Source organism: Mastigoproctus giganteus, chromosome 11 (assembly GCF_048544385.1).
Source record: "Mastigoproctus giganteus isolate SK-2022 chromosome 11, ASM4854438v1, whole genome shotgun sequence".
NCBI classification, from domain to species: Eukaryota; Metazoa; Arthropoda; class Arachnida; order Uropygi; family Thelyphonidae; genus Mastigoproctus; species Mastigoproctus giganteus.
The window spans coordinates 87629562-87642105 of NC_143585.1; the positions used below are offsets into that span (position 1 = coordinate 87629562).

Here is a 12544-nt window from a genome sequence, read left to right on the forward strand (position 1 = left end):
TCTTTTGGCCCAGGACTGCCGTGAAAAAATTACTGAGACACTAAGGGTGCCGTGAACTGAGAAAGTTTGGGAACCTCTGTTATATGGTACAGTCTCCCTACTTATTACTGAGTAATGAGACTATGCCAGAGGAGATTAAAAAGGGGGGGGGGGAGAGATAGGCCACTTCTGAAGTGAATCTTAGAGCAAATAGTTAGTCCATCTTTCATCAATTGAGATGAGTAGTGGTCGAAGTAACTGATAAATGAGACTATCAGAAAAAGTAAGTGGGGGCAGGCAGAACCGGACACCACTGAAGTTTGAACCAAGACCGCGTATATTTGAGGAAATGTTTGGAAGGTTTAGATCACAAATAAGTTTGTTCTATTAGTTCAACCATCATGATGTCAAAGTTGAGGGGAGGCGAACATGTATGAATTAATGAAATTTTTACTTTACCTACTGAATGTGTCATGTTATTATGTTGCATTCAGCAGCTTTATGACCATGAAGAGGGTTTATTATACCCATCATAACTTCAAAAGACTGCTTATACTACATGATGGAAGAGATGGGGGTTGCTGGGTTTTGTTTTGAAGACTAAACATGGATTTCATCAGACAATGAGTCAGCGGTCACCCAGAAGTGGTTTGACAGTATACTGATTGCATTATGCTGGGAGACATCATGAAGCATGGATCAGATTAAAGATGGCCAGTATTGAGTCAATGAAAAATAGACCAAGAGACAATTATAAATTGGGGTACTGTATCAACTTTAATGCGATTCCTGTGGTGGCCATATTATTTATGGCACCAATTAGGTCTTCCTTAATGAGATCACTGGATAAAGCCTATTTTCATTTAAATAAAAAAGTTAATACCCACAACTCAGGATTCACAAACTCTGCTCCCCCCATGCTTCACTGTATGGACGAAGTTGATTTCATTATGGGTCTGTGATAAGATCTGGCCCATCAGATTCATAACATTCTGTCAACAGTTAGGGCTACTGTTATCTTCTGACTAACTTTGTCCTTTCTATCTCCAGTTATTTTTTCTATCCCCAAAAATTTGATATGATATTATCAAATTTTTATGCAGGACAGCAGTCTATATATCTCTCAGAACCAACCTGTTAACATTTATACCCTAACAGATCTAAAGGACAACATTACTCAATATTATCGAGTAATTACAGACCAGTTAGTTTAACTTCTGTTCCGGGTAAAATAATGGAGTCGCTGGTTAAGGATGCATTGCAGGATCATCTAGACAAGACTGCAGCAATAATTCAGACACAGCATGGGTTTGTTAAGGGAAAGTCTTGTCTGACAAATTTGATAGGCTATTATGATGTGGTTACAAAGGAACTGGATGCGAAAAATAATTTTGATATCATATATTTGGATTTCAGGAAAGCTTTTGACACTGTTGCGCATGGAAGACTATTGTACAAATTGGAGCAGAATGGTATTAAGGGTAAGTTGCTACAATGGATAAAAGGATGTTTAAGTGCTAGAAGACAGAGGGTGGTAATCAATGGGTGCTGCTCTTCTTGGACTAATGTTATTAGTGGAGTCCCACAGGGTCCGGTGTTAGGTCCACTGTTGTTTTGTATATTTATCAATGATATTGACGAAGGTATATCGGGCTTAATGTCGAAGTTTGCAGATGATACAAAGGTTGGCAGGGTTGTTAATGACAGTAATGGCAGTGTGCTACTGCAACAGGATCTAGATAATTTGGGCAGATGGGCTAAGAAGTGGCAACTGAAGTTTAACCTTGACAAATGCAAAGTACTACATATGGGTAGAAGTAACCCCCAGAGAAACGTACCAACTGTGTGGTACTACACTTAAGGTGGTAGAAAATGAAAAAGACCTGGGAGTAATTGTGCAGGCAGATATGAAGTTTTCTGAGCAATGCAGACAGGCTGCCAGGGCAGGTCATGGGGTTTTGTCAATGATATATAGGAATTTTGCTAGCAGGGAAAAGGAGGTGATTATCCCTCTGTATAAGGCAATGGTCAGGCCACGGCTTGAGTACTGCGTACAGGTCTGGAGGCCTCATTTTAGGAAGGATGTAGATTTACTTGAGCGTGTACAGAGAAGGGCAACAAGATTGGTGAAGGGAATGAAGGGATCCTCTTACCAAGAGAGGCTTAAGTTCTGCAAATTGCAGTGGCTGGAGACTAGGCACCTGCGCGGTGATCTGATTGAGGTATATAAGGCCTTGAATGGGTTGGGCACGCTGAATTCTGATGGGATCCTTCCACTTGTTCAGATTACGAATCTAAGGGGGCATAAATTCAAATTAAGAAAAGACAGATGTAGAATAGATGTGCGGAAATTTTCCTTTAGCCAGCGGGTGGGTAATTGCTGGAACAAACTTCCATCTGTCGTGGAAGTTGATAGGTTGAATAAATTTAAGGAGGAACTGGACAGGCATTTAGAGGGAATGGTGTGATTTTTTTTTTTTTTTTTTTTGGCTGATGCTGCATAAGCTCATACATTTGCTTTCTTGCATCACATGCCACTACTACTACTACTACTATTTTATATACCCACACATCTTACTTTAGATACTAGGTTTCAACAAACAAGTGCTTCAACTTCAGCATCATGTTGCAGATTACAAAGAACAATATTATATGCAATGTTGTTGTTTCATAATTTCCTTATGCATTCTTTGAATAAGGATCAAATTATTTTCTGCTGAAAAAAAAAAACTTATGTACAAAAATCTGAATACTTGGCTGTATATTAGATATCTCTAATAGCACAGGAATGAATAAGTATATACTCTTTAAAATGTTTGACAAGTGACAGAATAAAAAAAAGCTCTATATTTGTGTAAATAAACACTGTAATATAATGCTAATAATTCATTTAATATCCCTGAAAAGTTGCTGTTCACTGACAGTTATTTAAAATCAGCAAGTAATGTTGTTGTTATTTGGTTTTTAGGTGCATTAGCAACTAAGGCCATATTTCAGCAATTAATGTACCACATAATATATCCCTTTAGGTAATTCAATATATTCATTGTAAGGAAAGCAAATAAATATATGCTGTATATAAAATTGTTACTTTCAAGCAGGTTTCATGAAAAAAAAAAAAAGCATTACTGAAGTTTTATAGTAACCATCTAAGGACCAAATCCTTTTCTGTCAAAGGGGAAAAAAGGTTTATCCAATTTTTTAAAACACTTAACATACACTGTTAAGTGTTTTAAAAATTTATTTAATCTTTTTTTCTCTTACAGATGTGCTGAAATCAGAAATGTGGTAGTGTAAGGTAAATAATTTTGGTTAATATGCTCTGATCATTATTCACTTTATGACATACTGTGAGTAATGATCAATGCGTATTAACCAATAATCTAACGAATATTGGTTAATACAATGTTTTATTCAGTATACAAATATTTTTATTTTAACAAGAGATATAAAAATATCAATGAAAATAAAACAAAACTACTTTCTATCTGAAATTCTGCTCCATATTGTATAAGCACCAAAGCAGATAAGACATGGGATTCATTGCTGTGAACTGCTTATATTACGTGGTACAGTTTCAGAGTCAGCATTAAGGGCAAGCCAGATGGTGATATTAATGCATCATGGTGCCATTCAAAAGGACCCCTCAGCAGTAATGCCAATTAGGGACCCATCTCACCAAGAGTACTATTCAGTTTTAGAAGTTCCAAGACTGCCATTAGATCCATAAAAGATTAACCTGACAGCAGCATGAGAGTCTACAGAAGCTTCCCCATCTGGGAAAATCTGGATCGAGCTAAGAGAGAGAGAAAAGCCATCAAACTTGGTCACTCTATAATCAGCATATTGCACCTTTTATAAATGTACTTTATACCTATACCTAACACCATCCACCTGTAACCTTGCAGAAAAAAACAAATTTTTTAAACGGAAAACTCTAAATTTCAGGAAGAAACCCATGTAACATCATAGACTAACTTAACTATCATCATTCTTCTCTTTCTTGGTGATTCTCTTTTACCTCTCTCTCTCTCTCTTTCTCTCTCTCTCTCTCTCTATCTCTATCTCTTGATAAATCAGAAATTTGTTTTTTGGCTAGTGCAGTATAAGCCTCAGGCTTCCGTGCACCATATGGTTAATAATAATAATAATGTTTTGTGAACAACACACAAAAAAGTTCTCCTAATTCAACAAAACAATGTCAACCATACATTACAGAAACACTGTATTATATGAGGTGCTACCCAAATGTCCCCGAAATTTGAATGTTACATGGGAACTACATCTAGTATTGACTTGTGTGCTAGGTAACACTGCATGCATCCTTTGTGAATCAGTGTGCCACGTGGCGTCAGGCTGGATAGAGTCATTGAATATTTATGTGCAGTTCTTTGGCGGTGTGTTTCACGTAGTTTTCGATTGTTGCACAATTATTGATGTGAGAGAGCAACATGCTTGTATCACGTTTTGTTTCCATCTTAACAATATAGCAGCAGAAACCCATAAGTTGAAATAAGCTTTTGGTGATAATGCTTTAGGCCAGCCACAGACCTACTACTGGTTTAACTGTTTTAAAAACGGTCGAATGTCGGTTGACAATCGCTTTGGGCGTCCATCATCGAGCACCACCCCAGAAAATGTTGCAAAAGTTCAGGTGGTGATCCATGAAGACCGGAGGTGGACCATTCGCGACATTTGTGGCACTGTAGGACTATCATACAGCACATGTCAGCAGAGTTGAACACGAGGATTGCGTTCGTGTCACGGTTACTGAGTGAAGACCAAAAGCAGCATCGCATGGAAGTTAACAGAGATTTTCAAGAAAGGGTCAGGAGCGATCAAAACTTCCTTTCTACAGTCGTCACTGTTGTTTGGTTTTTAGGGGCATTAGCAACTAAGGCCATATTGCTCCGGGATATGCAGTGGTCATTCCCTGACTTTCCGCATCCTCCGTACTTGGTGATGACGGGCTCGAACCCCGGTCTGATCAAGAAGCGTGTGCTACGCACTACCGCTCCTTCCCACCTGGCTACGGAGGTGCCTGTGTTTTGGACATTGATGGGATTATCCATAAGGAATTCATCCCTCCTGGCCAGACCATCAACACAAAAGTTCTACTGCGATGTCCTGATTATCCATAAGGAATTCATCCCTCCTGGCCAGACCATCAACACAAAAGTTCTACTGCGATGTCCTGAGGCAGTTAAGGGAAGCCATCAGGAGGAAACGTCCATAGAAGTGGTGCACAAAGAACTGGGTCCTTCATCTTGACAATGCACAGGCCCACACATTTCTTGCTGTGGTGCAGGTTTTGGCATCCAACAACATGACAATCATCCCCACCCCCCTTTATTCGCCAGACTTAGCCCCCTGTGACTTCTTTCTCTTCCCAAGAATGAAAATCAAGCTGAAGGGTCGAAGATTTGACAGCGTAGAGGATATTGAAACCAAATCGCAGGCGGTGCTGAACACTATGACAAAGTAGGGCTTTCAGGATGCATTCAAATCTTGGGAAAAGTGCTGGGATCGGTGCTTAAGCTCTCAAGGAGATTACAGCCACTCCCCAGCTTATGTAATACTTGACTTACAGAAATTCGACTTTACGTAAGTTTTTACCGGCCGATGCAAACTTATAAAAAATCGTGCAAATGTATTTTGCAAATGGAGGCATCGTGAAAATATCGTAATGAACTCAATAACACATTGTGTTTTTTTTTTTTTTTTTTGTTTTTTTTTTTTGGTAATTTGCTCAAGATCTCGGAAGTTGAAATTTTCACTATATAACTAAGCTATTTATCTCTCTAAAAGGTCATTTTTATAACGGAAATTGTGCTACACTTTCATCATTATCACATGTTCCATTATAAGAATCAATTTTGAACGCCTTTTTGATACTTTTCTGAAACACATTTCTGGAGGTCGCTACCATAAAACAATAAAAACAATTTGCACTTTCCAGTTTATTGGGATTTTCTGTTAGCCCAATCTATTATAAACGGGTAGTAAACTCTATCTTATTGCATTTGTGATAATACCGATAACTGGAATTCTGCAGGTTTTTATGTTCCGGTATTATGGTGAAATGAGTTCCCCTTCACTGAAATCTTCAATCATATAAAAAACATAAATAAATTGTCAGAATCTTCTCTTCATTCCTATTTACTTATTACAATGGTGAAGGGAAAGGGACCAACAGAAAGTGCAAGTGCTGGCAGTGCTAGGAAACAAAACAAAATTGATTTAGAAATGAAGATGATTAATTAAGAAGTACAAAGCAGGACAAAGTTTGTCACCATGGAATTAGGTTCCTCTGCTTCAACAGTGAATACCAATTTAAGGGAGACAGTGTGCGTATAAAAGAACATGTTAAAAGATCAATGCATTTAATCACAAAACAGCGTTCAGGTGCTATATCGAAGATGGAAAATCAGATTCAGAAACAAGTGCCCCTGATTCCAATGGCCATTCAAGCAAAAGCATTTATGAAGATATTAAGGATAAGTACAGTGAACCCCAAGCCAAGTTTGTAGCAAAGAACGGGTAGTTCAATAGGTTCAAACATCGTGCTGGTTTCCAAAACATTAAAGTATGCAGTGAAGTCGCCAGTGCCGATTCTGCAGCTGCAGAGAAATTTTGTGATGCGTTGAAAAAAACCCCTTCTAAATCTCCACAGTCTTCAACTTCCACAGTGGCATGCTTATCAGCTAGAGAGTTAATTCTGGCAACGATGCTCAAAAAGTAAAACATTCTGAGATTATGCGTCTCCTCTTTCTTTTTGTAAATATTCCTGAGCATGAGATAAAAAAAAAATAAATAAATAATTGCATTTACATGTTTGTCGAAAATTAATTTTTTGCTTCAATCAAATTTGTGAGTGCTGCATAAGCATTTAGGAAAATTTTGGCTTACACAGTTTCGTGGAATGCAACCCTTACATAAGTCGGGGAGTGGCTGTACTTCGAAGGTGATGGTGGTGAATAAAACCCAGGGTGAGTCTATTTTATAAATACATCTCGGGAACTTTTTGGTAACACCTCGTATACTACTTATAATACCATCTCTTAAGGGTTGGAATCCCCCCCTTTAATAAATTTTTTGTTCCCAAGCTTGGAGGGGTCTAATTGTGACTTGTCATTGCAGTTGAAGAATCAGTTAATTAATAAAAATTGTTTTCTTAGTCTGTCTGTTAAAAAGTTTTTGAAATCCTAATATTTGTAACTGGATTGAACAACTTGCACTAAGGAAAGGCTGAAACATAATTTTGTTTACACAAATAACATAATGTTAACAATAAATACTAAAACATTAGACAAATAAAATTTTTAATTCACATAAAACATCTAATAGTTATATTTTTTTTCTATGTCATTATAAAATATTTAAAATAAAAAAGTAAGTTTAAAATAAAGTATTCTCATTTTAATTAATATAACATATTCTTGAACAGTCCAACAGAACTTACCAACAAGTTCTACTGCTACTGTATTTCCATAAATGTCAATTAATGCCCAGAGTGGTAGTGCAGTATTGACTCCATTGAAAAAGATACCCTTTTCCTCTCCATTAAGGCCGAAATGTACTTCTCCATTTTCTGCTACATAAAAATATAGTAAAGTATCTCTCTGTGCATACCGTTCTCCTAGAGCCTTAGCCCAATTTCCAGGTTTGTTAGTCAAGTCAGGACATGCATACCTGGGTAAACTTGATCTTAAATTAGCAGGATCATTAGATGTAAAACCAAACCTTAGCGATCCACTCCAGCTAGTAGAGGTCTCCACAAATTTTAAATAAACTCTTTCATTTATTCTGATAGGCCGATTACTAAAGGTGATGCCTTTACAAAAGCTTTCAGTTCTTCGAGCCACAGCTGCATCTCTGGAAAGATGGATATTTTCTCCATGTACAGAATGAAACACCACTGGGGGCAAATTATTGTTAGTATGAGAGTGAGCTACCCTAGAATGTGAAGAAGCTATAAAAAAAACAAAGGAAAAAAAATAGATAAATGAAAGGCATCAAGTAGCAAATCACATATATAACAGGAATAATTCAACAGTTAAAACCATTAAAAAATAACAATAGTGGATTATCCCAACATTAAAATGATGGAAAAATAAATCAAAATTAAATAAATGTGATAAAAAAAAGTAGTACAAAAAACAGTAAAAAATAAGTACTCCACTTGGCTGTTACTAATAAAAAGTGGAATATAGGACAAGCATAAAATCCCAGTGTATGTACTTGTGCTGTGGGAAACAAGATTTAGAACTGATTTTTTTCTTTTCAATTTCAAGCAAACGTTAGAAATGGTTCCCACTTAAATATTATTATCTTATATCCAGCTTTCATGTTATTTGTTTTACTTTTTTGGAGGAACAAAGAAGATACAACATAAGAAAATAAGGGAGATCTGGTTTTAGGGGGAACCAACAGTATATAAAACCAGTACTGTTTACAGATAATGCAGAACCATAACATGCATACAAGAACATAGTTTTGGAATAATCTTGGAGCGCGATGCTACAGTAACAGTTTTAGTTAAATTTTTTATTCGTTTAATCTGCTTACAGGCATGCATTTATATAAAGTATGCCAGAGCTCTTTAAATTAACACATGCACGCACGCACACAGTTTGCTATGATTAGTAACACCCCTTGTGTAGAAATGGATGGTGTGTGCCACTGGTGAGGTGAAGGCTCAGAGTCAGGAACAGCTAATACAAAACTGAGTTTACACATGTGGTGTTCAGTTTTTGAGTATCTCTGAGGAAGAATGAGTCAGTGTTAAGACCTTTCCAAATTCAAATGTAGAATGATTGTTGGGGTAAGACATGCAGAACCAATATCTCAAAAACAGCCAACATGGTTTAGAGTTTCCATTCTGTAGGGTTGAGTCTACTGTAACTGGCTTAATGGCAGTTGAAAAGCCAGCCAAATGTGACATATGGAACAGCCATGTGTGGTTGATGCCTATGATGAGCATTGTATGCCTCATCTTGTAACACAGCAGCAACACAGCACACTGGCCCCACTAACCACCCAGTACAGCACAGGAATAGCAAGACCATTATCTATATGAACTATGTGCTAAATATTATCTTGTATAATCAACAGCTGTCATGGTTACTCATGCTCACTGCAAGACACAAGAAACTGCATGGGCACATCAGTATGTGGAAATCTGTTACCTGGTCTGATGAATCCCGTTTCCAACTGTATTGTACTGATGGGCATATCCACATTTGGAGAAAGCAAATGAGGTCATGGCACCTGGAGGTAGTGGTTTTTATGGTTTGAGGACTGTTTTCATGGCATACCTTGGATCCTCTGATCACCATTAATCAACAGTTCAATGGGAATGCCTACCTTTCTATCACCACTGACCAAATACACCCCCTCATGATGACACTGTATCCAGCCAACTCCGGCTTCTATCAACAAGACAATATGTCATGGCACAAGGTCTGGCAAGTTGCTAACTGGTTTCAGGAACATGACAATGAATACTCGATGCTCCCATGGCCACCCAACTTGTGCGATCTCAACCAAATTTAGTATATTTTGTCCCAAAGCATGTTTGGGACCTACTCAAAAAGGGCATTTGATGCTACAAATATCCACATGACAATGTCTAAGCATTACTGGACACTGGGCAACACATGGGTAGCACTACGACGGGACACCCTACAAAACCTTGGAGTCCATGCTAAGACATGTATGCGCTCTATACTTTGTTGGCTTTGCATTGACAACACCTGCCTAGCCTAATATCTCGTGGGTTGGTGAAATATTAGGTGAGTGTTATTAATGCAAAGCCAACAAAGCATATATCAGAGTGACATCAATATCAAAATCATCCCTCACTTATTGTCTGCTTTCAATCTGTTTCATTAATTTTGTTGTAACTAAAGTAGTTTGTCCATAAAAAAACTAAAATAACGCATATAATTTAATTTTTATGCACACTTTATACAAGGGTTTCCACTCACATAACACTTAATTTTTTCATAAAGAACTTGTAAATGTGTTGCTAAAATTAGCAGCATCACTCTGGCATCCATCTGTCAATGCATGCTGGTTTCACTATATTTCACTACAGTGATGCCCATGTTTCATGCAGCAAAACTAGTCCTGTTATGCAACCAGCAGCACACCAATGTATAAAGTATGCCATCTGATGTGTCTACATTTAAAAAAATGATTTAAAATGTTTTTGTTTTAAAAAATGCATTATTCATAGATATGTTCACTATAGTGTTAAAATAAAGGATGGTATCAAAAAGTTAATTAAGAGAAAGTGGAAAAGTTAGCCCTGTGAGTGTGGAGGTGGGCAGTGAACAGTCTTAAAAATAGGCAAGATTCCTCGATTTTATAAAATTCCATAATTTATACAAGGGTGCACCCATACGGTACACCCATCAACAAGTTAATAAAATTTCATGTTATTTAAAATCCGGTTGCATTTAAATTGGATAACTCTGTATAATAGATTTGTAGGGCACAGGATAGACTGGCTGAAGAAGCAGCAGGAATAAAGACTGGAAGTTGACGAATAAATGTTAATACTTCTTAAAGAGACAACAGGTGCAAAGTCTGGAATTGTGTCAAACTTCAACGAGGTAAAAGTGATGTTGATCAAGAGAGAGGCGGTAGATAGTTTTGCTCTCATGGATTCCAGAATTGATAAGGATGGAAAATGCACTGGAAAAATTAAGAGGAAATTAACTCTGGGAAGGAAAGCAATGACAGGTATAGCTATGATATGAAGGATAAAGATGTATCAACATCATTAAGATCAGAATAATACAAATGCTGATCTTTTCTGTGGTAATGTATGGATGTGAGAGCTGAACCTAGAGGAAGAGTGAGAACAAGACGATTGACTCCTCTGAACTAATGATTCGGAGAACCTCTTAGGATACCTTGAATGGCAAGGAAAACCAATCATTTGGTCCTGAATCATATAAAGCATGGCTGTTCCCTTAAAGCTGCAATAATCAGGCAGAAGCTATCCTACTTCAGATGTGATGCATGCACACAATTCCTCGGAGAAGGTAGTGATGCTTGGAAAGAAAGAAGGAAGTAGAAAAAGAGAAAGATAACATTCAAGAAAATGGATGAGATCAAAAACACCACTAGGATGGATGTCTTTACAGGAGCTCCGAAATACAATAGAAGATAGGGTGAAATGGAGAGTGCTTGTCCAAAGAATCACCAGGAGTCAAAACCTACTGCAACAATAACAACAAGGGCATGGCTACATCATCTCTACAGAATTTGGATCCTTCCTGCTCCTAGTTGACTTAGTTGCAGATATGTTATAAAGTCTTTTCTTCTGCTTTGAATGCTTTTGTATTATCAGTATTACTATGTTATCTCAAGAATACTGTTAACTCTGAATGCTTACAAATTATGGTTGCTAATATTATAGGTTCCTCAAGATTTATGTTCAGAACGAAAATTTTACTCATTCATAAAGTATCCAAATGTTCTGGACTAGATGCTGCTTGAGTGGCATGGTGTGTAGGCAATGTAAATATATTAAAAGGAAAATGACATGAAGTCTATATACCTGTTTATTTCCAGTTGAAAATTATAAACAGATGTATATCAGACATTTCATAGTATGTTCCTACCACTTTATCAATGACTGCAATGACAACGGATAAATGGGAAAAGAATTAAACTGTGTCAGTTACTGCTAAAATTACCAATTAAGTTAGATTTTAATTAAATTTAGATTTAGGATTAAAGTAAGGAAATTTAGAAATATATACTTATTATGTGGTTTCTCCCGCCCCCACATTTGTGATGGGTACTGGTACCAAGTGCATGGGGTGGTTGTTATATGTGGCTATTATTGTTATTGGTCAAGGAACTGACTATTCTACAAGTGTTAAGGCTTGCACCTTTTTGGAGTTCTATGTAGGTGATCTCTGGGAGGACTACTTATTATTATGTTTATTTCTCTTTTGAGACAATCTTAAATAGCATTTGGGGTATGGTTACATTGTTTAAAAATTTACAAACTTACTTATAAACTCCTTATTCTTTATTAAAAATCATAAGATTATTATTATTATTATTATTAGCTATATGGTGCAAGGAAGCCTGGAGCTTATGCTGCACCAGACAAAAAAAAATTTCTGAATTACTCTGAGAGAGAGAGAGAGAGAGAGAGAGAGAGAGAGAGAGAGAGAGAAAATCACGAAGAAAGAGAAGAATGATGATTATAAATTATTATTATAAGATTATTAAATTAACAATCATTACCTAAAATAATTATGGCTTTATTGCAAAAGCTGTTTCATAGTAATATTTAGGGATATTTTTATCCATGATCAGGCCACTATATGTAAATAGTATCATTTCTCCTTCAACACAATAAAAGTAACAGCTACATGCAAGCCTTGGTCCCCACATGCCCAGGTTCAAGAAACAGAAAAAAAAAAAAAAAAAAAAAAAGATTATTTCATTTTAAAGCTTTTTAACTCACATGAAGGTTTTATTTATACGAAAATCGAAAACGACACGGTGATCACTAGAGTTCGGATTTTTATGTACT

General features: G+C 36.7%; 1 protein-coding gene across 2 annotated transcripts in view; it reads right to left on the reverse strand.

The window, feature by feature from the left end:
- Positions 1 to 12544, reverse strand: part of neur (E3 ubiquitin-protein ligase neur) — a 186908-nt gene that overhangs the window by 45220 nt on the left and 129144 nt on the right. For both annotated transcript variants that reach the window (XM_090384252.1, XM_090384253.1), the window contains exon 2: positions 7442 to 7951. In XM_090384252.1, the coding sequence (XP_090240378.1) occupies positions 7442 to 7951 (510 nt within the window). The remainder of the gene's footprint in view (positions 1 to 7441; positions 7952 to 12544) is intronic.